Source organism: Psammomys obesus, unplaced genomic scaffold, assembly GCF_907164565.1.
Source record: "Psammomys obesus unplaced genomic scaffold, mPsaObe1.curated_primary_1811, whole genome shotgun sequence".
Classification (NCBI taxonomy): Eukaryota; Metazoa; Chordata; class Mammalia; order Rodentia; family Muridae; genus Psammomys; species Psammomys obesus.
In genome coordinates, this window is record NW_026590062.1 from 13,103,124 (window position 1) to 13,128,029 (window position 24,906).

General features: G+C 52.1%; 1 protein-coding gene across 1 annotated transcript in view; it reads left to right on the forward strand.

Moving 5' to 3' along the window:
- Positions 1–24,906, forward strand: part of Dnah10 (dynein axonemal heavy chain 10) — a 116,330-nt gene that overhangs the window by 47,012 nt on the left and 44,412 nt on the right. Inside the window, exons 30-46 of the mRNA XM_055606020.1 lie at positions 530–763; positions 1,710–1,933; positions 2,250–2,519; positions 2,617–2,800; positions 3,724–3,858; positions 4,346–4,498; positions 5,306–5,494; positions 7,211–7,357; positions 8,881–9,072; positions 10,872–10,990; positions 13,116–13,274; positions 14,283–14,418; positions 17,088–17,210; positions 18,693–18,827; positions 20,391–20,607; positions 22,190–22,309; positions 23,700–23,845. Of these exons, the coding sequence (XP_055461995.1) occupies positions 530–763; positions 1,710–1,933; positions 2,250–2,519; positions 2,617–2,800; positions 3,724–3,858; positions 4,346–4,498; positions 5,306–5,494; positions 7,211–7,357; positions 8,881–9,072; positions 10,872–10,990; positions 13,116–13,274; positions 14,283–14,418; positions 17,088–17,210; positions 18,693–18,827; positions 20,391–20,607; positions 22,190–22,309; positions 23,700–23,845 (2,883 nt within the window). The remainder of the gene's footprint in view (positions 1–529; positions 764–1,709; positions 1,934–2,249; positions 2,520–2,616; positions 2,801–3,723; positions 3,859–4,345; positions 4,499–5,305; positions 5,495–7,210; positions 7,358–8,880; positions 9,073–10,871; positions 10,991–13,115; positions 13,275–14,282; positions 14,419–17,087; positions 17,211–18,692; positions 18,828–20,390; positions 20,608–22,189; positions 22,310–23,699; positions 23,846–24,906) is intronic.

Genomic DNA, 24,906 nt, shown 5'->3' on the forward strand with positions numbered 1-24,906 from the left:
GGGCAGGGCCTGACCTCAAGTCGGTAGCAAGCTTGTGCAACCGGCCCTCTCTTGCGTAGTCAGCGAACAGCTAGTTAAGTCCCCCCACCGCCCGCGTTTCACACTGTTGGACATGTAGACAACGTCTAGCCTTCCCTCCCCTTCCCATCCCCCACCCTTTCGGCATGAAAGAGCCGCTGTGGTGAGTGCCCTGTGTGTACAAATGGCTCACAACTGAGCTCCTGCCGTAAGCTGTGCTTGAGCGCCGAGTGCAGTCCTGTTGCAGCCGGTGGGCCCGGCGTGTCCAGACAGACACGGTCCATGCTTGTGCAGCGGGCCTCCTAATGAGAAGACAAGAGACAAACCAGAAGCGTGCGGCTGAAACTGCCGGGATTCACTTGCCTCGAGCTTCCCAGCTTCACCCTGGTCTCCCTGAGGCTGCGGCTCTCCTGCTGGTCCTTTTGTGTCTTGATCAGCCCCCTGGGGGCCTGTAGGGACAGCGTTTCTCTGCCAGGCTTGAGTGACACTGTGATGTCTCCCCGACCTCCAGATCATGGGGGACACGCTGAAAGACCCAGTGATAAAGCGATGCTGTGAGGCCCCGAACCGCCTCACCGACCTGCAGAACATCAGCGAGGGCCTGGAGAAGTGCCAGAAGAGCCTCAATGACTACCTGGACTCCAAAAGGAACGCCTTCCCCAGGTTCTTCTTCATCTCAGACGACGAGCTGCTCAGCATCTTGGGCAACAGCGACCCGCTGTGTGTGCAAGAGCATATGATCAAGGTAGGGCTCACCTTCAGGGCCAGGGCCACGGTGATGGTCAGGACCCACAAGGAGGGTCAGTGTCATGACTGAGTTCAGGACAGTGGTGAAGGTGAAGACTCAAAGAGTCAAGGCAAGCAGTCAAGTTCAGTTAAAATATTCCTGGTTTTGATCAAATGTCTTCCTTCTCAAGAGGAAGACCATTTCCTTCCTCCCCTGTTCCTCCCTTCGTTCTTTTCTTTCTAATTTTGAGAGGGTTTGTGGCCCAGGCTGGCCTGTACTGGCCATCCTCTTGCCTGAACCTCTCAGTTACAGGCTGTGCCACCCTTATGCCTGGCTGATATCCCGTTTCTAGCCAGGCTGTTGCCGCTGTAGAGTATGAATGCCAGTGCTCCCCCGTTTCCTGCTGGCGTCTCTCGTAAGAGCCTCCCCATCTCAGTCCTCACAGCTGGCTTCTCCTCCCATCCTCTCTCTGGTTTGCAGCATCGGTGCTATTCAGTGGAGCCCTACAGGACTCAGGTTCTGGAACTGCCTCTTGCTCAGTTTTAGCAATAGATGTCGCTGCCGGTGTCTGTGACCGTGACACAAGGCTTCTGTCATCTGTGGCATCCTCCCAGCCCTGTTATTAAGATATTTCCTTCAGGCTTCAAGGGGCAGCACAGATGACCCGAAGTTACCTGGCCACACTGCTCAGGAACGAGCCCTCATTCCACCGTGTGTGTGGACTGCTCTGTCCCCATGCTTACACCAGACCCCCATCATGCCAGAGAGGGAGATCTTCTCTCTTTCTGAAAACCCACCTTGAGTTTGCACAGTGCTTGAGTCAGCCTGGGGCTGCCATCTTGACCAGAAAACAGCCACCCAGAGCACGGACCTCTGTGCAGGGAAACCCCGAGAGTGCCGTGGGCACACTGGACGGTGTGCGTGCTGCCGGCATCCCGACCTCCACCTCCTGCTGTCCTGGCAGATGTATGATAACATAGCCATGCTGCGCTTCCACGACGGAGAGAGCGGGGAGAAGCTGGTGTCCGCCATGATCTCGGCCGAGAAAGAAGTCATGAACTTCCGCAAGATCATCCGAGCCGAGGGCCGCGTGGAGGACTGGATGACCGCTGTGCTGAATGAAATGAGGAGGACCAACAGGCTCATCACCAAGGAAGCCATCTTCAGATACTGTGAAGACAGAAGCAGGTGATGGGGGCGTGTGGAAGCGCCTGAGTGAAGTAGCTTCCGCCTGTTGGTTGGTGTGTGTGTGTGTGGGGGGGGGTTGAGGGAAGAGCGCCAGGCAGGTGGGCCGACGCTGAGGCCCTATAGGCCCTGAGGCCCTCCTGTCTGTAGTCAGGAGCCTGTGAGGGGGTCACTGTCCTGGTACTTCATGGTCTAGCCTGGGGCTTTCCTGGCCTTCACGGTGAACTCCTGTTGCAGCTGACTGGCAGTCCAGCCTCTGGCTGGACCCAGCGTCTGTCAAGCCTGTGACAGGTGTGTGACCCCGCCCCTTCCTCCGTAGGGTGGATTGGATGCTGATGTACCAAGGCATGGTGGTGCTGGCGGCCAGCCAGGTGTGGTGGACTTGGGAAGTGGAGGATGTCTTCAACAAGGTCAAGGAAGGGGACAAGCAGGCCATGAAGAACTATGGCAAGAAGATGCACGAGCAGATCGACGAGCTGGTCAAGCGTATCTCCCTGATGCTGACCAAGAACGAACGGAAGAAGTACAACACGGTCCTCATCATCGACGTGCACGCCCGGGACATCGTGGATTCCTTCATCCGGGGCAGGTGGCTCTCCCCCGGGGACCCTGGGATGCCTTGCTGTCCTGTCCTCCTGTGGTCCACCCAGCTATGGCCCCTTCCTCCCCTCCCACTCCCCACCCAGCATCCTGGAGGCCCGGGAGTTTGAGTGGGAGAGCCAGCTGCGCTTCTACTGGGACCGTGAGCCAGACGAACTCAACATCCGCCAGTGCACGGGGACCTTCGGCTATGGCTATGAGTACATGGGCCTGAACGGGAGGCTGGTCATCACGCCCCTGACAGACCGCATCTACCTGACGCTCACACAGGTGACACGCTTGCCCCCAGACACAGCTCATTGGTTGTTCTAGACAGCGGCCTTCTGCTTGGAGTTGTCACTGTTGGAACTGAAAACCCTAAGAACGTCTTCCCCTGGGAACGCCGGTTCCACAGTGGTCCCTGGGCAGGGGTTCGGAGGCGGAGGGTAATAGAAAACCGCAGAAATGTATAAGACATACAAGACTAAAATGGACTGGGCTGTGAGAAGGTGGGAAAAGGAGGAGACCCACGTCTCCCCTCAGGATGGGGCCTGGGTGTTAGCTGTCTGTGGTCTCCTGTCTGGGGACAGATCCCTTGGGCCGTGTGCGTGCTGAGCAAGGGCTCAGCTACCAAGCTGTCCCGGAGTCTGCTGGCACGCAGCGTGCGCCTGTGTGTGATGGGTCCCTCAGCTCACAGCTCAGCTCCTTGCTGAGAGATTCAAGCCCGTGTGGTGTGCAGCACGCTCCTTTCCTCGGCTCTGCGTCACCCCACCATATCCGGGGTACAGGGTGGGAGTTGGGGAGCACAGGGAATGAAAGCACGAAGCCCAGGGCCCTGCTGGACCGTGAGACCAGAAGCCCTTTGCTTTTCTAAAAACAATCTTGGAGGGTGGGCAGGCCTGTGGCCCCAGTGAGAGGAGGTGGCAGTAGAAGGGTCAGGAGTTCAAGGTCATCCCCAGCTATGTAGCAAATTTGAGGCCTACCCTGGCTATGTGGAACCCTGTTTAAAAAAAAAAAAAAGTGTGAGATGATCTGTGAGGGGTCTGAAGAGGCAGCATTCGAGTCCACCAACGTGAGCATTTTGTGTCAGAGTAATCAGAGAGACATGCAGAGTTGAACGTCACAAGGTCCGGGCATGCACCCAGAGATGAACCTAGGAGTGGCATTCTTTCTGGGACCCAGACCGTGTGTGTTTTGCGTTTTGCTACTCACAGGCTCTGTCCATGTATCTGGGAGGTGCCCCTGCTGGGCCAGCGGGAACCGGCAAGACAGAGACCACCAAGGACCTCGCCAAAGCCCTGGGTCTGCTGTGTGTTGTCACCAACTGCGGTGAAGGCATGGATTACAAAGTAAGGCCTCACCGTCACTTCCGGCACCCCATCCCTCCACAGAGAGCTTCTGGTGCTGACAGGGTTGGGAAGTGCATCACCTGTCTTCTCATAGGCCGCTGGGATCAGGGAGATAGCATAAATGAGGCAAGAGGGAGGGGTGAGGACAGTGGCTAAGTGCAGTACCGCACTCCACTGACCAGAGGGCGCCACTGTCCCGCTTTGGTTAAATAAGGGAACTGGGGACATGGGACCCACCGTGGCTAGATCTTCCAACTTTCGGCGCTGGCAATCTAGAGTCTTATACAAATACACAGCCTTGACTGTCTAGCCCCCGAGTGGGGAGCCGGGCTACCGACGGGGACCTTGGGAATATTGCCGGGAAATTCTGTGGGTGCTGAGCCCAGCCAGGCCCCAGCCAGCCGTTCAGTGCAGCGCTTAATTTAAAAGACGCAGGCTCCCCGTTTCCAGGAGGAACCTGCCCTGACGATTCTGATGGGCTCCCCAGGCTGTCGGGAAGATCTTCTCCGGCCTCGCCCAGTGCGGTGCGTGGGGCTGCTTCGATGAGTTCAACCGGATCGACGCCTCGGTGCTGTCTGTCATCTCCTCTCAGATCCAGACGATCCGCAACGCGCTCATCCACCAGCTGACCACCTTCCAGGTGAGGGCTGTGGGGAGCCACCTGTGTCCAGAGCCGTGGACGCCCGCGCCAGAGCCTGTGCTCCTGGGGTGGGGGTCATTGTCAGGCCCGCTGAACCAGCTGCTCTTGCGCCAGCCACTGTGACCAGGCACTGGATGGTGCGAGGGCAGCAATGATGTTGGCTCACAGTTCCATTTGGTCCATCACGGTAGGGAGAGCAGGGCAGGGTAGCTCCCGCCCCTGTGGCCCCAAAGCAAAGAGAGGGATTTGCCTGTGTTGCCCAGCTTTTTCTCCCCCCCGCCCCGCACCCCTTTAATTCTATCGGGACACCTCATCCCGTGGAGAGCACCCCTCACATTCAGGGGTCTCCTTCCATCTGTTAACTCTCACAGAGGCACCCACGGCTCTACCGAGGTGAGCCTACAGCCCCTGAAGTTGACAATGAGGATCGCCTAGCATGGCTGACCAGACACTGCCCCTCACCAGACACCACCCCTCACCAGACACCGCCCCTCACCAGACACCGCCCCTCATCAGACACCAACTTGACACCAAACTCGACCGAATCTGGCCAGACAAGACATCTGACTATACTTCACCAGAAACCATGCCTCATTAGACACCACACCCGACCACCCCTGCCAGACACCACCCCTGTGGGGACACAACACCTGCCAGACACCACAGCTGGCTTCTCAGAGATGTCTTGGAGTCTGTTCCAATCCAGAGACCCCATCTCGCCCACATCACCGTCCCCCTTGGGGCCCCAGCCACCACTCCCTGGGTGAGCTGGCGCCCACACGGCCCCTCCCTCTCCTTGTCACCCAGTTTGAAGGCCAGGAGATCTCCCTGGACTCTCGGATGGGCATCTTCATCACCATGAACCCCGGCTACGCAGGTCGCACAGAGCTGCCCGAGTCTGTGAAGGCTCTGTTCAGGCCTGTGGTGGTCATTGTGCCCGACCTGCAGCAGATCTGTGAGATCATGCTCTTCTCTGAAGGCTTCCTGGGGGCCAAGGTGAGCATGCGGGTGAGCGGTTCCTGGTGGTGCCTTGCCATGACCCTGCCCTGGCTCTACTCCCAGCCCTTCCCCACCCCCTCAGAAGCTGTACCTTAGTTTGGGAGTGCACCGTGCTCCAGAGGTTGGGACAGCAGTAACGGTGTTCCCTCGTGCCCCTCCTGAGATGTGGCAGCTTACCCAGACAGATGTGGGTCTTTGTCACAGCCTACCAGCTGCTCAGGAGTGGCAGATCGTGTCAGCCTCTAAAAGGCACACCACAGGGCCAGGGAGAAGCTCGGTCAGTAAAGTGCCTGCCTCGTGAGACGAGGACCTGAGTTTGAATCCTCAGACCCGAGCAAAAGCCAGGTGCGGTGGTGCACACCCATGGTCGTGGCACTGGGGAGCTGAGCCAGGCAGATCCCTGGGGCTCACTGGCCAGCCAGCTCACCATTCAGTTGACGCCAGGGCTAGTGAGAGACCTTCTCGGAAAATACAGTAAGTAAGGACTGAGGAGATGGCTCACAGGGCGAAGGGGCTTGCTCTGCAGTCGTGAGGGCCTGAGCCAGAATTCCCAGCACCCGCGTCAACAGCTGGGCACGGCTGCACAGGCCTGTAACCGCAGCATCGGAGGGAGGAGACTAGGCCAAATAGTGAGAGATCCTGTGTCAGGGCAGTGCGGTGCAGAGAGAAGGACGCTTAATTCCCCCTCTGGCTTCTGTATGCAGTGCACACATGGGAACCTATGCCCACACGCTTGTGTGCCACTCTGTTTCTCTCCTTCTGTGAGGCTAAAGGTGGAGACCAGCACCTCATGCAACCAAGGCATGTGTTCCGGCCTGAAGCCAACCACACCCCAACTATTTCCTGCAATGCAATGCATGCTCTTAAAAAAAAAAAAAAAAAAAAAAAGGACTTTATTTTTAAATTGTTAGTCTGCGTATGTGCACACGCATGCAGTTCCCACAGAGGCCAGGAGAGGGCATCCGATTCCCCCGGAACTAGTGTTACAGGTGGTTGTGAGCCATCCAACGTAAGTGCTGGCACCTAAACTTGAGCCCTCCACAAAAACTCCTCACCACTGAGCCATCTCTCCAGCCCTGCACTGGATGCTTCCAAGGCTCTCATTGTACCCACTGAACCCCTGAACTGCCAAAACTTTTCATTATGAGATGTTTTCATCCAACTTTCCATGGGAAACCCTGGGGACCAGTGGGGTTGACTGATGTGGCCTGGAAATCTAAGCTTTCATCAGCAAGGGGAACAGGCTGGGCACAGTGGCTCATACTGATCTCTAATCCCTGCTTCTTAGGGAATGAGGGCAGGAGGATTCTAAGTTCAAAGCCAGCCTCCGGGCTTTGTACAACAGATGCCAGATCTTGGCAAATGTGCTCGCGTATTTCAGACAGGGTCTCAAGTGGTCCAGGCTGGCCTCAAACTCTCTTATGTAGCGGAGGATGACCTTGAACTCTGATCCTCCTGCCTGAGCACACCTCCTACGTGTCACCCCATCCCCTCCTGGCCAGTGTGGGTGTTCTTCGAATGAGTCCCGCCAGGCGCCAGGGTTTGGAGAGGAAGCTGCGCCCTGACAGTTTGTACCTGAAGAGCAGCTCTGCCGATCTGTAGCTCTGTGTCCCTGGCTGCCTGTGTCCCTTTGTATTTACAGCGATGCTCTGTTGCTTTCTGCCACTTCACGCTCTTGTATTTTCTGTTCTTTTGCTGTCTTCGGTCAAAAAGACGCTGGCCAAGAAGATGACAGTGCTCTATAAGCTGGCCCGGGAGCAGCTGTCTAAACAGCACCACTACGACTTCGGCCTCCGAGCCCTGAAGTCTGTGCTGGTCATGGCTGGTGAGCTGAAGAGGGGCTCCCCCGACCTGCAGGAGGTAGGCTGCTCAGGGTCCGAGGTTCTGTGTTGTTCCTCGCAGTGCCTGTGCATGCGCAGAAGGTACAGTACAGGGCATGGGATAAAGGGCGCCATCGGAAGCTTAGGTCTCAGCTATGGCTCGGTCAGCTGTCTGGCTTTGCTTTGATTTCTTCTCTGCGGTGCCTTCCATGACTTGTTACTCTAACATCAAGCTCAGAGTCCCCATGGCAGTACAGAAATTCAGAGTGCTCCCGCAGCAACCATCAGCCTGTCACCTTAGGGTGGCAGGGCAGCAGAGGGACCCGAAGACCCATCTGAAGCGGGGATGTGAGTTCCTCTTCAATTAGTGACTCTTGATTGCACATCTTTTAAAAAAATGTAATTTGTCTAACATATGTGGGTATTGTACCCGCACGTCTGTGCGCTACATCCTGCCTGGTCCTCTCACAGGCCCTGGGGTTACAGACGATTGTGAGCTGCCATGTGAGGGCTGGGAATGGAACCTGGGTCCAACGGAAGAGCATCCAGTGCCCGCAATCACTAAACCATCTACATGTAGCCTTGGCTGTCCTGGGCTCACTTTGTAGACCAGGCTGGCCTTGAACTCACAAAGATCCACCTGCCTCTGCCTCCTAGACTTTTGTGATTAAAGGCATGCGCCACCATGCCTGGCTACTTTCATTTTTATAGGTTTCATTTTGGATTTTTATTTTCTATAAAACTTTGAAAAAAATGAGAGGAGAATTCCAGAAATATCTTTTATATTTTATATACATTTTTATATCTAATCCTCATAAAATACTTTATGAAAGTGGCTTGTACCTTACAGTATTTTATACTTTATATTGAATCATACTTAAAACTCTTTTGGAGACAGGTTCTCACTTGTAGCCCTGGCTAGCCTGGAACTCAGTATGTTCCATGCTGGCCTTGTTCACAGAAACCCACTGTCCCTGCTTCTGAATGCTGGGATTAAAGGTATGCACCCCCACACCTGGCCAGAATTTTGAACTTTTAAACCTTTTACCCAGGATGTACCTCAGTAGTAGGTATTTGCCCAAGTTAAGTTTCTATTACAGGACCCCAGCGGTCTTTAAATTTTTACATAAAGTACATGGACTATAAAATGTTATATGTAATTATACTGAATAGTTTATTAAACATTTCATCTATTTTATATAGGTCATAATAGAACTACATAAAAGTTACATGTGCCGAGAAGATAAGTAAATCTATAACACACAGTACATTTTGGTGTGTATTACATCTTTCACATTTATTCGGTGTGTGCAGAGAACAGCTTGTTCTGTGAGCTGTGTCTTCCCATCCTGCAGGCTGCGGGGATGAAGCCCAGGTCATTAGGCCTGGCCCCTCTCATCTGCTGGATCATCTTGCCAGTCCTCACCATGTGTTTATAGTAGATATATGAAATAGCAAACACGTTAAATTTTATAAGAACGTTCTGCTCTATGCCGCTGGGGAGGGGGCTATCCAGCTGCATGCCGGGTCCCTTGGCGATCTCACCTCCTCTGGTCCCTCCAGGATGTGGTCCTGATGCGGGCACTGCGGGACATGAACCTGCCCAAGTTTGTGTTTGAGGATGTCCCGCTCTTCCTGGGCCTTATCTCTGACCTGTTTCCCGGGCTGGACTGTCCCCGAGTGCGCTACCCGGACTTCAATGATGCGGTGGAGCAGGTGTTGGAGGAGAATGGGTATATTCTCCTGCCCATCCAGGTGAGCAGAGGGCTGCCTAGGTGCCACTGCCCTGCCCCGCCACGGCTTTGCTTATGATTTGGTGTTTGCTTGCCTTTCTCTCCCTCTCTATCCCTTCATCTCTTCCTCCATCTTTCCCTCTCTCTCTCCCTCTCCTTCCCTCTCTCTCCCTCTCATTCCCTTCATCTCTTCCTCCATCTTTCCCTCCCTCTCTCTCCCTCTCTGTCTCTCCCTCCCTTTCTCCCTCCCTCTTTCTTCTTCTCATTCCCTTCATCTCTTCCTCCATCTTTCCCTCCCCCTCTCTCCCTCTTCTTCCCTCACTCTCCTTCTCTTCTGTCTCTCCCTTTTCTTCTCTCTGTCTCTGTCTTACACACACACACACACACACACACAGAATCTCCCACTGTAACTCACACAGCCTGGCACTCATGTGTACCACAGGCTGGTGTCAGAATCACAGCACAGTGGATGAAGGGCGTGCAGGCTTGAGCACTTCATCAGTTGCCCAGAACCCACATAAGAAGCTGGGCTCTGTGGCGCACACTTGTAAATCGGCCCTGCTGGGGCTGGGGGTGGGGTAGGTCCCTGAAACTTGAAGACCAGACAGACTAGCCGTATCAGTGAGCTCCAAGGTCAGTGAAAGATGCTGTTTCAAAAAAATAAAATGGAGCAAAATTGAGGAACACACACGACACCCATGCACACACATTCCTGTCAGGAATGTAAAATAAGCCATTGCTTTGGCAAGCAGTCCCAGGTCTTCAGCAAGCTACACACAGAGGCATCCTAGGACCTGGTGATCATACCGCATGGGTCAATAGCACTGAGACCATGTGTGTTCAGAAATTCTCGTGAGCTCCCACGGTCAGATATTCACAGTGGCCCACGTGTGGAAACTACAGTGTGTCAGCTGGCTGACAGGCAAATGTGGCTTAGACATGCAACAAAATAGTATTTGCCACAAACGGAACAAAGATGTGTAGCGCTCATCTTTTTTAAAACTCAGATTTATTTGGCTGTTTTTTTTTTTTTTTTAAGCCTCTCCCTTCCAACTCCCCAATCCTGTGTAGGAGAGGGGCCACGGACCCCTTTACTTCTCCCGGCTGTTTCGGGTCGGGGGTTCTTTTAGAGCCGCACCAATCTCCGTCAGCTGCAGACACAGCCAGCAGTCTCCAAGCTGCTGCGCCCTGGGATGTTTCTCTCCATCTGTCTGCTCCAGACCGCCACACTGTCTGTCTCTCTGCTCTCTCCAAACTGCCCCTCCACAAGCCGCCACCGCAAGCCACACTTTCGCTTTCTGGGCTCTCTTATTTATAGCCTTGGAACCCTAGACCACGCCCCTCTCCATGCTGCACCTGGAGGGCATTACCAGCTGGCAAAAGCCACACCCTGCACAAGACAGTTATCAGCTAAAGCCCGAACTAAAACCCCACACTTGGGATTAAAACAAAAACATTTATATAACATAACTGAGTTTTTAAAGAAACCAAAACTTCCATTACAAAGACGGGCATAGACGCACACACCTCCAGCACTCAGGAGGCAGAGGCAGGATGATCAGGGGCTCAGGGCTAGCCTCAGCTACATAGGAGTTAGAAGCTGGAGGGTGGCGGCACATGCCTTTAATCCCAGCACTTGGGAGGCAGAGGCAGGTAAATCTGTGAGTTCGAGATCAGCCTGGTCTACAGAGTGAGTCCAGGACAGCCAAGGCTACACAGAGAAACCCTGTCCCAAAAAAGGGAAACAACAAGAAAACATAGGAGTTGGCTCTTTTTCTTCAGAAGGTATGTCTAAAGCAGCTGCCCCCGTCTGTTGCATAGGTGGATAAAGTGGTCCAGATGTTCGAGACCATGCTGACCCGCCACACCACAATGGTGGTAGGGCCCACAGGAGGGGGCAAGTCCGTGGTCATCAATGCTTTGTGTCAGGCCCAGACAAAGTGAGTGCTCCGCTGGGGGCTTGGGGGCACTTGCCAGGACAGCCTCTTGGGAAGTATTTGCTAAGAGCTTCCCCCGCCCCCGGGATCTGTGTTAGTTCCTGTCTTTCTGATTAATGTGATACCTAAATACCTAAATACCTAAAAAAGGAGCCGGTTATGGGGAGGGAGGCCTTCTTCTGGCTCAGAGTTCGGGAGGATGAAATCCACGGTGGCAGGGGAAGGCACTGTGGAGTTCCTGGGGCCGAGTGTGCGGGAGCATAGCGCTGAGGCTCCTCACAGCTGGGAAGGCCGGAAGCAGCTAGCCGACAACGCTGGCACTCAGTGAACTTTCTCCTTTTCCCAATTTTATTTTATCTGGGACCCCGGCCTGTCGGATGGTTCTGCCCACATTCAGGGAAAAATCTTTCTCTCTTCTTTTAAACCCTGAAAATGAGGCCAGAGAGTTGGCTCAGCAGTTGAGAGCACCTGCTGCTCTTGCGGAGGAACCAGTTTGGTGCCCAGCACCCATATGATAACTCACAACTATCTGTAACTCTGATTCCAGGGGACCTGACGCCCTCTTCCGGCCTCTTCGGGTACTGCATGCACGTAGCGCACAGGCCCCTACATGCTGACAAAGCACTCGTACACACAAAACAAAGACGAATGCATCTTGAAATAGAACTTTTCTCAGAACTGTCCTCCTAGGAGGACGGTGTGCGGGCTCAGCCAGGTCGCTTCAGTGTGCAGACTGGCCCTGTAACGGAAGCCAGAACCTGCAGTGGGCAGTGCTGCTGTGTCACCTCTGCAGACAGCTTGTCACCAGGCCTGTGTGAAGCAGGAGGTGACCCACGTTTTAGTGTACTCTAAATCACGTGGAAGGGCCAGTGAGAGGGTTCAGAACCTGGAAAGGGGCTTGCAGCCAACCCTGACAACCTGAGTTTCGGCTCCAGGACCCATATAGTGGAAGGAGAAAACTGATACCCATAAACTGTCGTCGGACCCCCCAATAAATAAATAAACTCTAATAACAATTACATAAATTATTACAACTAAATGAAACCCCTGGAGCATCCTAAAGGCTCACTGTGGGCTGGCAGTCTTACGTTTAGAGTAGATTTTGCTCCTCCCCTTGTCAATAGCTGGGTTCTCCACAGACTTGAATGAATGCCAGCGTTCCAGGCCGACCCTATATGGAGCCACGTGACCTTTGTGGCTCTAGCCTCTCTACATTGCAGAGAAAAATCTCAGGCCTGGGTGCACAAGCATGAGGGCTTGAGTTCGAATCCCCAGCGCCCACATAAAAAGACAGGCATGGCTGTGGGCCCCTGTCACCCCAGCGCTGCGGTGGAGGGGGCAGGAGGGTCGCTGGGGCTTGTCGGCTGCAAGCCTAGGTCCAGGTTCAGGGAGAGACCCCGCCTCAAAGAAGTGAGGCCGAGAGAGCAGAGCAGACAAGCACCCGCTGACACCCTCCGGCCTCTTCATGCACACACACACGTGCGCATATGCTGCATGTATGTACATCACGCACACACAAAATTAGAACAACAAAACCTGTGAGTGAGCACTACCACTTTTTACTTCTCCCTGGCCCACGTGAGGGACCCACAGCCGGCAGCGCCCTGAGGCCTGCCGCTCATAGCCTTAATCATTCTCCGTCATTCCTTAGCCTACCGCTGGATAGTTGCCACAACCGTCACACACATGCATAGACACGCGTGTGCGACGTTGCCCGTTTACCATGTTCATTGTTTCTTTTAAGAATCTGACCAATGGGTTGTGTTAGGTGTAGCTTTCTTTCGGCTGGTCACAGCGAGGTGGGGATTTATCATCACAGAAGGGCACGTCCTGTCCACTTGACTTATAAAAGTGTGTGGCACACAGAGCCAGGCGTGGTGGGGCGTGCCTGCAATCTAGCAGGCAGAGGCAGGGGGCTCATCACTGGTTTGAGGCTAGCCTGGTCTACTTGCTAAGTTCTAGGCTAGGCAACATGGTGGGACCCTGCCTCCCACCTTCCCCACAAAAGAGAAGCACGGCTCAGTGTTTGAGCAGACTCTCGGCTGCCCTTGCCCTCCTGGGTCTGAGGTTGTTGCCCTTGGGCGCATCTTGGCCCCAAGCCATGGCTGAGGCTGCCTCTTTGGCTTAGGCTTGGGCTAATGACGAAGTTGTACATCCTGAACCCCAAAGCCGTGAGCGTCATCGAGCTGTACGGCATCCTGGACCCCACCACCCGAGACTGGACCGATGGGGTGCTGTCAAACATCTTCCGGGAGATCAACAGGCCGACCGACAAGAAAGAACGGAAGTGAGTGTCTTCCTGGTTGGCCGGGAGCCTGGGCCAGTAGCTATGTCTCCAGCGCCCTTCAGTTTTGAGCGGTTTCTTAGACGTTGTCCTCTGTGCCGCGACCTTGGCGTTCTGGAGGACTCCAGAGCCGCTGTATTAGAGGAGTCCCAGTTTTGGTTTTCGGGCTGCCCTGTTGGGGTTAGGCTGTGCATCTCAGACAGCAAGGCCACAGGAAAGACCTGTCCGTCTCCCCTCTGGAGATGTGTGGCGACCGCATGTCCATCAGCCATGGTGCCCTCTCTTCTGGACCAGGCATCATTTCCCAGATTGCCCATCTGTAGGGAGACACCTCACCATGGTGCTGACACCCGGTTCCCCACCAGCCCCACACCCCGTGGTCTGAGAAGCTCTTGCTGCTTGCTCGAGTCCAGTCTTCCTACCATGGATACAGATGGCAACGTTCCCGCTGGGAGATGACATAGTCAGTGTGGGCTGTGAGCCACACAGTGGAACTGGATACATGTTGCATGTCCTTAGTCTGATGATAACCCAGAGGATGCGAAGAGAACACACCCATTCTCAGGAGCTACATGCCGAAGCATTCAGGGGGAAGGATTATCATACCTGCAGCAGATCAGGAAGAGAGAGGGGTGTGGGGAGGAAGAAGAGAAGAGGGAAAGGGAAAGGGAAGAGGGAGGGAGGCTCTAAAAGATACAAAATGAGTTGTGGTTGGCTCTGCAGTAAATATTTTCATATCAAGATGCTGTCAGTAGTGAGTACTGTTGACCAGCTCAGCAGCGCACTGTTCTCAGGAGGGAAGGCCAGTTCGCCAAAGGCAGCTGGCGGGATTGTGTGTGGCAGTCTCCGATCTGTAAACATTAGGGAGTCACTCAGCATTCACGCAGGGCCTGGGCCAAACAAAGGGAGTGCGCTGTGAAGGCCCTGGCTGGAAAAGCCCTGGGAAGAGGAGGGGCAGTGGGGAACTGGGAACGCTCTAGGCTATGGTTCTCCTCTCTCCCGTCACTGCAGGTATATTTTATTTGATGGCGACGTGGATGCCTTGTGGGTGGAAAACATGAACTCTGTGATGGATGACAACAAGCTGCTGACCCTGGCCAATGGGGAGCGCATCCGGCTCCAGTCCCACTGTGCCCTGCTCTTTGAGGCAAGTAGCGCCAAGAACCAAACTTGAACAGGAGCGTTGCTTTTAGTTGGTGGGTCTTTACTGAGGTAGGTGATTATGAACATGCAGAGGTTTATGGTGAGTTGTTTTCTATGCTTTATTTTTAAACTTCACACTTACCTGTGTTTGTGCACCCAGGTATGTGCATAGCCCAGAGGGCAACCTGTAGGAGTTGTGGTGTTGAAAATAAATTGGTATCGGGCTAAATATGTTTATTATTGGCCCGATAATTAGTATGGTGGTTTATCCAACCTGCTCTCACAATCAAGAAGACACAGACACCTGTTAGATTTTACAACTGTCTTATAACACCTTGGGCTGGGCAGATATTTTCACCCATGCTGTCTCAATAACCTCCCCATCCACCTTCCAGCCCCCTTAACCATTCCTAGCTGGCTCATCTCCATCCCTCACTCCATAAATGTTTATCCTTCATCTGGATGGCTCCTTTCCATGCCACTTTTGGAGTCCTTCCTCCTGGCCTACATGGTTCCTTTTCCACTAACCCATCATGGCTTCTTCCTCTCTACTCTCTTTCTGTCTGTCTCCTTCCCATGATTCTTCTCTTCCAAAGCCCACGAACTTTGGCCTTTTCAGGTTTAGGCCTTTTGATCAGCCAATCAAGAATAATTTCTTAGGCAAGGTTAAACAGCTACTTGAGGTACATGACAGTTTGCTCATACACAGTAAGAACTGGGTGGGGACAAGCAGTTAACAAACATGAAGCACCAAACCATAATCCAAAAGAGTTGTTCTTTTTTTTCCAACGATGGGTCCCAGGGATTGAACTTGGCTTGCAATTCCACTCACTGGGCCATTCTGCCTGCCTCAATCCTTTGTTTTCCATCTTCTTCCATTATCTCCTCTTTATTCTAAGCCAGAGTTGACTACTTTTATGTTTTTTAAGCTGCTTCTCCTAAGAATCATTCTATTCTCCATAAACAACATGCTCAGCCTGTTATTTATTATTTTACCAAGTTGATACATTCGTGGGTTGGGAAGATGGCTCAGTGGTTAAGTGTGCTTGCTACTCTTCCAGATGACCTGAGTTTGGTTCCCAGCATCCACACAGGGCAGCTCACAAACACCCATCACTTGAGCGCCAGGGAATCCAACACCCTTTTCTGGACTCCCTAGGTACTACGCCTATATAACACACATACCTACCTACATATATATATATATACACACACACACACACATAAAAAAATAAAAATACAAGCTTTTAAATTTACACTTTTTTTTTTTTTCTGAACACAGTGACACATGCTTGTAATCCCAGAAGTTAGAAGGCTGAACAGGAGGCAGGAGGATTCCCCTGAGTTTGAGGCCAGCATGGGCCACACAAGGAGTTGTGGTCATCTGTGCCTATAGCAAGACCTGATCTCACAGAAACAAAGCAAACATTTAAAACTTCACGTATTGTCTAGTGACTGAGTCCTCTGAAAGTCAGGTTCAGCTGCTACCCCAGCTGCTGGCCCTCTCTCCTCGGAGTACTTTATTGATGGACTTTTTAAACAGTACACACTACTTACATTATTTTGAATATGGAAATATTTACTGTAGAGCCAACTAGTATACTGTAATTCATTCTTTGTCTTTTAGAACCATTTGTTTTGTCTGGTGTTTGTAGTCACCTTCCTTTTCTCTCATGCTATTTGCCTTTTTCTTCATTAAGAAATTCTGTCATGTCAAGAAGTGAGCCCCCCGCTTCTCCTAGAGCCTGCTCTCTGACCCTTTCTGTCCCCCACTTTCTGGTTCTGCTCCAGTCCACAGAATTCGTCAGTGCACTTGTGGTTGTGTGTATCATTGTCCAGCGGGCTCACAGCTCCGCGTCTTTTATGGAGAGAGACATCTGTCCCTGTTGTTAACTTTGTATTTGTGATGATCTGTGATACCTGATGTCAGCCATGTTTAAAAAAAAAGAAAGAAAGAAATGGAGAGAAATACAGAGAAGAAAACTCTGAAATAGTGTTTGGGAGCTGGAGTTGTCTGTCACTTGGTAGAGAGCCCAGCTAGGATCCACGAGGCCCTGGGTTCATCCCAACAGTGCGTAAACACCGCTGGCACGCACCCGTCATTCTGGCACTCAGAAAGCAGAGGCGCAAGGACCAGGACTTCAATGCTATTTTTAGGAACAGGCTAGTCTGGACTATATGAGACCCTACCCTAAAGAACTGAAGGAGCCTAGCAGTCGTGGCGCTCGCCTGTAATCCCAGCACTTTGGGAGGCAGAGGCAGGTGGATCTCTGTGAGCTTGAGGCCAAGCTGGTCTACAGAGTGAATTCCAAGACATCCAAGGCTACACGGAGAAGCCCTTTCTTGAAACAAAACAAAAAACAGAAACAAAAATAAAAACCCAAAACAAATGAAAACAAAAAAGGAAAAAAAAAAGCAAGCAAGCAAACAAACAACAAAAAACCTCTGAAATAAACCAAAACAAAACCAAAATGGTTGGAGAGACAACTCAGTGGTTGACGTGGGTGACCTTCATGCTCGGTTAAAAACCTCAGAGCAGCTGTGCTGCCTGTCTGGCCTGGGCTTCGTGCCCTTGTGAGCCCCTGCACAGGGCAGGCCCTGGCACGTGAGGCCCAGGCATTAGCAGCCATGAGCAGAAGGGTTTCCAAGCTGAAGGGTTCGCTCTCTTCCCAGGTTGGAGACTTGCAGTACGCCTCTCCCGCTACCGTGTCTCGATGCGGGATGGTCTATGTGGACCCTAAGAACTTGAAATACCAACCATACTGGAAGAAATGGGTTCAGCAAATTCCAAATAAGGTGAGCACTGTTCCTAAACGTCTTGAGCAGGAGCAGGCGCGCTGGACAGGGGATGCCGTAGGAGAGAGCCCTTTGTCCCTGAGCTCACAGCCCGGCGAGCCTCTGGGCCACGTGTGCCGGTGAGATGGGAAAAGGTATTCACAGCTTGGGCCAGGAATCAAGAAATGTCTGCAGAGAGGCAGCTAAGAGGCATCCTTGGTTGCGTGGGTAAGTTTCTTTTGTACCTACTCTAGTGCGCTTCGAGGCTGGGAGCACAGCGAGAGACAATACATGAGAGAGGACATGATGGGAGCCAGTAGATGTAACCCAGGGGATCCTGGGTTTCAGTGTGCAAACCTGGTTGAGGTGAGCCTGGTCATGGAGAGACAGGACGCCCACACTGGGCTTTTGCTTAGCTGCATGAGTGTGATGGGCCCAGGAAGCAGTTTGCCCTGTAGCTGAGATCTGATGGCTGCAGCTAACCACTAGGCTGCTCATTGCATCCCGTCTTGACAGCAGGATTTATCCAAAGGTGGTGGCTTTAATCACATCCAGAAGCCTGTGACATCGTTTTCACAGGTGGTCTGGATGTCTCTCTTGACGGGCACTAGACTGGTGAGAACTGGAAACCAGAACATGATTATCCCACAGAAGAGACAGCCAAGGGAAAACACATCCGGGCCGTTGGAAGCAATGTCCTATGGGGGGCTTTTCTTTATGGGACCCATAAGGCCCCATGAGTCCCTTGGTTGGCACTGACACCATGTTGAATGGCTATTTCCAGCCCTTAGCTTGTTCGTTTTATTTTCTTAAGATTGACTTTACTTTTGATTAAGAACACACAGTACACACACATGTACACACATGCACACACATGCACACTCGCACATGCACCATCATGCATATGAGCGCACTGTCCAGAAAATGACATTGGATCCCCTGGGTCCTGGGACCTGAACTTAGATCCTCTACAAGAGTTGTCCGCCATCTTGAAAAAGAATCTTCATTTGATTATTCTGTGTGTGTTAGTATTTCGCCTGTATGTATGTACACTAAGTGCATGCCTGATGGCCAGGTCAGATGAGGCGCTGTCAGATCCCCTGGGACCAGGTCATAGCCTGTTGTGAAGCCAGCACGTGGGTGTGGAGACTTGGATCCAGGTCCTCTGTAGAGCAACAAATGTTCTTAGCTGCTGGAGCATCGCCAGCCTTAGCACCATCTTAACTGCCAAGCCTGCGCGCCTATTACTTTAAGCTCTGCAGAATGACCCATTGTGAACTCTCAGACCATCAGCTCCTTTTCTGTAGAAAGAGACGTGTTATCCTCCATCCCAGGTGTGGGTACAATGAGTGAGTCATAAAGAGAGGCTCTCTCTCCACACAGAAGGCGCCGGCCCTGGGGTCCGCCCCTGCTGAAGCCATCAGCAGCTAACTCTCAGGGCTTCTCAGGATGAGCTGCCAGTTAAAAGGACCCTTGGAAAGGATTTGGACCTCTCCCCCATAGGTGGAGCAAAAGCATTTAAATGACCTCTTCGAGAAATATGTGCCTCCACTCATGGACCTGATCATAGAGGGGATAGTGGATGGCAGACAAGGGGATAGACTGAAGATGGTGGTTCCTCAGACGGACCTAAATATGGTAAGAACACATCACTGCTGAGGGTGAAAGGAAGGTTTCCCGAGAGATGGCCTGCCCCGGCCTAGCCCTGGATGGGGGAAGGGCTTGAAGGAGGGGGGGGTGCAAGAGTGACGAGGGAAGGAAGGACAGGGGGACGAAAGGATCAGACTCGGGACACCACTCAGTTTCACTTCATGATGGACAGGACAGAATGGAAGCATCTTGGTATGGCTTGACCTGCCCTGACAGCCTGTGTCTCTTGCAAGCTTTATCTATACACAAAATCCTTTCCTCAGAAACTTTAATCATTGGTTACATAGCTTTAAGTCTTCCTTGGTTACATAAGTATGTGAAAACAAAAGAAACAAAGCAAGCGAACAGCAAATTTCATAAGAACTAAAAATTAACATTATGGCAAAATCAGTTTTCTTTTAACTCAAAGTTTTCTTCCTCATTATTGGTGTCATAAAGCCTTTCAGTTATAAAAATGCTAGACAGGATGACTATTCAAGTTTGATTCTGTTTCAGGTTGGCACAGAATTAATAGATCAAAAGTTATTTCCTTCGACCTGTTACATCAAACTTATCTTCCTTCAAAAGTTCAATCTAAGTTGATTCTTCCTTTCCGTCCTCTATTTTTCTTTTATATTAAAAAAAACTATCATCATTTTCTTGGATTTAAAAAAAAAATATCGTGCAGCCTTTTTGCTCAGAGGCAGTCTGTCCATTTGCCTTTCTATAATATCAGAAAAATCCTGGTCTGACAAATTTGTCCAGGAAGGCAGGCAGTTTCTGGGCCCAAATGCCTGTCTCTGTGACTCTGTCATGAACCCTTGTTTCAATACAGTTGCTATCTTTATTACCATCCTGTAAAGGACAGAACATCGGGGATTCTAAACTTGTTTGCTTTACCTTCAGGAAGGTACCAAGGTGTGTCAGTAATGGCATGATTACAATCTCTCCCTGCCACACTAGTTCCTTGTTTCTGAAGCTGAACGTAAAAGCCTAGTGATTCAGTTGCAGCTTGTCAGCTTCCAAAATTTCCCTAAGTTTTTCTTCTTTAACAGTTTTTCTCAAATCCTCTATATCGTGCTCACTAATATCATGTATTAATAATCTAATGGTAAATCTCAATAGATTGTATGGAAGCCTCACCTTTCTGCATAGCTGTTTTCCCCAGGGAACCGGCATTAGTTTTATTATTTTTTATTAACACCAGCATTGGTTAAATCATTCCAACTCTTGCCTTTGGAGAGAGGCCCTTAACAGTAAGAAATGTCCACCAAAGGCAGTGAAGGGTCAACCCAGGGCATCCAGGCGCTGGAACTTTGTCAAGCAGTGCCCCCAGGATGCTCGGCCTCGCCAAAGGACCTGTGAGGTGGGGGAGGGGCTTAAAGGGAGTAGGGGTGACTGTAAGGGAACATTCCTGTGACCCCATGCAATTCTCGGTGCCAGGCTCCATGTGTCCAAACCAACATGGCGGGTCTAGGTCCTTTCACTGTGGGGATAGGGGACCCCAGGGGCAAGGTAGAGTCATGGAGGTCAGGAAGAAAGGCTGAGGCAGGTTTGTTTGTTTCTGACCAGGTGACCCAGTTAACCAAGATGATGGACTCGCTCCTAGAAGTGGAGACCGAGGACCCTGACCTGCTGGAGTGTTTCTTCCTGGAGGCGCTCTACTGCTCCCTGGGCTCCTCGCTACTAGAGGAGGGAAGGGCTAAGTTTGACGAGGCCATTAAGCGCTTCTCGTCCATGCCCACTCAGGACTTGGAAGGGATCTGGGCCCATCCTGGAGAATTGCCAGGTAGGCATCGGGGACCCGTTTGTAGAGGGGTCATCGTGCAGGTTTGTAGAGGAAGTGCACTGGCTTTTCTCTGCCCCTGCCTGTGTGGGTTTGCAGCCTGTGTGACACAGCCACCCCTACACTCAGGGCTTCGAGTATGTTGCCCACTCCAGCAGACCAACCCCTGGACACCACTGCTGAGGAGGCTGCCCCTCTGGCGCCATCTTGGACTGTTGCTCTCATTAAAAAAAAAAAAAAAAAAAAAAAAAAAAAAAAAAATTCTACTTTATTATTTTGGGTTTCTTAAAGCCTCTCCTTCCAACCCCCCAAACCTAGGTAGGAGAGAGAAGATTGGTGGGGAGACGGGATGCAGACCCCTTCTCCCGGCTGTTTGGGGTTGATGGGTTCTTTTGGGGGGCTGTACCCATCTCCATGTTAGCAAGCAGTCTCCTCCAAGCTGCTGTGCCACAAAGCATATTTCTCCATCTGTCTGCTCCAAACCTCAGCTGCCATCTATCTCTAGCCTCTCAAAACTGCCACCTGCCACACGCCACCACGCCACCACGCCACCATGCCACCATGCCACCACCACGGGACACGCTATCTCTCCCAGCTCTTGAATTTATCAGAGTCCTAGACCATGCCCCTCTCCACACTGCCCGAGGCAGGCCGTTACCAGTTGGCAAGGACCATGCCCTGCATGAGACAAGTTATCAGCTGTGAACAAACCAAAGCCCAAACTAAAATCCCACACTTGGGATTAAAACCAAAACATATTTCTATAACATAACTGAGTGTACAAAGAAACCCAAACTTCCTTACACTGGACCCTTATGCTCCAGCTCTGGCTGACCTCTTCACACTTGATACCCTCCAGGATTCCCTGTTTTTTCTCTCGGGGCTCCCCCATCTGTCTCATAGACAGGCAGGTCAGTCACAGGAAGGCACCATAGGAAGGAAGGGTTTAAGATTTTGCACAAACATGTGCACCCCTCAGTAGAAGCAGATAAGCCCACAAATGGCCTTCTGCTCAGAGAAGTAGTCTGTCCCAGAGATGGGTGGGCACGGCACACGTATGAATCAGGATCCTGGCGAGGAAATGGGATGGGGAGGGTTATGCAGATGGTGGGCGGGGCTCCAGCTCTGCAGTTATCCTTGACACCATGCTTCTCCACCTCTTTCCCATCCTGTCTTTGGCAGATGCCCTTGTGGGTCATGGGTCATGGGTCATGGGTCATACCTGTACTTCTCCAGTCTGAGTTCAGCATCTGTATCCAAGCTGTCCGTTTATTTGCCTCTATCTCCTCTTGCTTGGGCCACCAATTTCTGTTAGGTTCGGGACATGGCTTTGTGCCCCATGGTTGTGTCCAAAGGGAAGGCTTGGTGGCTAAATGCAAACAGGTAGTGCTGGTTCAGAATTCTGAGACTTGACCCACGCAAGGACGGCGTAGATTCTGAGTCCTCGCCGAGTGTCTGTCCCATGAAGGGGTAGGGTGGCAAGCAGGTACCGCGTGTACAGGCCCCTAACTCATTCCCGATATGTCAGAATCTATCCCGTTCCCACGTCTATGACCAAAGCTATGTGGACCCTTGTCCCTTGCAGGGCAACTTCCCACTCTGTACGACTTTCACTTTGACCCTAAGCGGAACTTCTGGATCCCGTGGAACAAGCTAGTTCCCGAGTACATTCACGACCACCAGAAGAAATTTGTCGACATCCTGGGTGTGTAAGCTCCAGCCTTGGGCTCAGCTTCCTGGTGTGAGTGGGTATGAGAGAGAGGGTGTGAGCAGGCATTGAGAAGAAGACCGTGGCCTCACTGGCCATCCAGGGGACTGGGTGGCAGTGACTAGAGCTGGCACCACGGGTCCTGGGGTCTCTCTGTTTTCCATGCCTCTGATACCTCTGTGTGGCTGTGGTCTGGGCTTCTCTGGGCAAGCTGATGCACACGAAGACCGGTTCTCTACTTCCTTTTGCATGGCCTAGGGCTCTCCAGCCTCAGAGCCGGCTGTGTGCAGGGAGGGCCGGAAGGCAGCCACAGCAGCGGGCGTGGGCCTGAAGGGTCCTGCTCCACACCGTGTGATTCCACAGTGGGAGTGCCCGGGCTGGAGCTGATGTGGCGAGGCCCCTGTGTTTCCTCAGGACCCTTCTGGGATTGAAACTCTCCCACGGGAGAGTGGGTGGGCCCAACTTGCCTGTGCTGTGTGACACTGCCTTTAGCAGAGGTTTTCAGGAAATCAGTCCTGTGGGGGGCCTGAGGGGGGGAGTCGGGGAGAAGTTGGGCTTTCGTTCTGACAGCAAATCAGTTGATTTCAGGAAGCGGGGCGGCGGGCGCTGGGCCATTGCCACAGTCACTTTGCCACAGAGATGTGTCATACTCAGTTACACACTTTGATTAGGCAGATGTCACACCTCCAGACAGCCAGGGAATGACAGGGACACTGAGCCTAGGCTTTGACCTGTATCTGCCTTTGCAGCCAGAGTTTGGCTTAAAACCAAAACAAATCAAAATGCCCAGTGGTGGTGGACACCTTTAATTTCAGCACGTGGGAGGTAGAGACAGGTGGGTCTCTGAGTTCAAGGCCATCCTGGTCTACAGAGTGAGTTCCAGGACATTCAGAGCTACACAGAGAAACCCTGTCTTGAAAAACTAAACCAAGACTACGTGTGTGTATGTGTGTGTGTGAGTGTGTGTGTGTGCGCACGCACGCGCGTGTGCATGTATGTATGGTGCAGGCATATGCACACTTGTGAAAACAGGATCAGGCTGTCAACTGTCTTCCTATAGTGCTCTGTGCTTTCTTGCCTTGAGACAGGGCTCCTCACCGAGCCTGAAGCTCGTTCTGGCCACCCTTACTGGCCAGCAAGCTCTCAGGATCAGCCTGTCTTCACCTCCCGGATGCTGGAGTCTAAGGCACACACAGCCACACACAGCTTTTAATGTAGGTGCTGGGGATTTGAACTCAGGTCCTCATGCTTCTAGAGCAAGGTTCTTACCCTCCGAGCCACCTCTCCAGGCCCACCTGTCCCTTACCGGAATCATAGGACTCTGTGTGAACGCCCAGTGCCCAAATGCTCGGTGCTCCTGCGCCACTCATATTCCTCTGTCTTCCAGTTCACACTGTAGACACCACCCGCACCACCTGGATTCTAGAGCAGATGGTTAAAATCAAGAACCCTGTTCTTTTTGTGGGTGAATCTGGCACTTCCAAGACGGCCACTACCCAGAACTTCCTCAGAAACCTGAGTGAGGAGACCAACGTAAGTGTCCGTTCGTGTTGGCCAGCAGTTGCTGTGTAACAAGTCACCTCAGCACTCGGTGGCCTAAGGCCACAGCCCTTCTTGCCTCTCAGTTTCCACGAGTCAGGTGTCTGATGCAGCTTAGCTGGCTGACTTGAGTTTTGGTTCTCTCACGAAATTGTAAGTGTTGGTGAAAGCTGTGTTCATCTGAAGGCCTGGCTGGGGCTGGATGATCGTCTTCCAAGCCAGCAATTCATGTGGATGGAGGCCTTGGGTCCTCACTGTGAGGCCGTCTCCCAGGAATGACGGACTGTGTTTGTCTCAGACCTTCGCTATAACGAAAGACTTCAGACCCACAGAGAATAGACGTTGCTTGGCTCAGCTCTCAGAGGCCAGCAAGTCTAAGAGCATGGTGCTGCGTCTGACAGATGAGGGCCTTCTCAGTATGCGCAAGCATTGCGCAGTGGAGAGCGGCACATGGGGAGAGAGAGCAAGCCTGCCAGAGGAAGTCCTACTCTCCTAAAAGAAAAGCCTCTCTCTAGAACCCCTGAGTCTGTTCTCCCGAAAATGGCTTGATAAGTGTTTGAGAGGTCCCTCCAAGGCTCGCTAACATGAGATGAAGGATTATGTCCCCACTCAGAATCTAGGGCGTAGTCCATCCATTGTGGTGACACCCAAGAGCAACCGGCTTCCTTCATGGTGGAAATTCAAGTGACCACACAGAGGCCACCGTGTCTGTTGAGTATTCTGTGACAGAGCCAAGTCAGCGAGTCCCTGGTTCTTGGTGCACATACCATGTGTTACGTAATTGGTTGGTGTGCAACCAGGATGTGCAGTATTGGCTGTCCATTACTTTGTGGGGTCCAGACAAGGACTCTCTTTGGTCTGGTGTATGTGATAAGTCCTTGGGTTTCCCTGGTTTCCCCGACGTTATTTTGACACACTCATGCCCTCCGCCCCCGGGTTTGGTTCTCTCCAGTAAACATATAGGGCAGTTTATTTCCTGTTCCCAGGAATAGGTCATTTATCAGCCTGTGCTGGATGGGTGGTCCCTGACGGATGGTGCCATTTCTGGGGGCCCC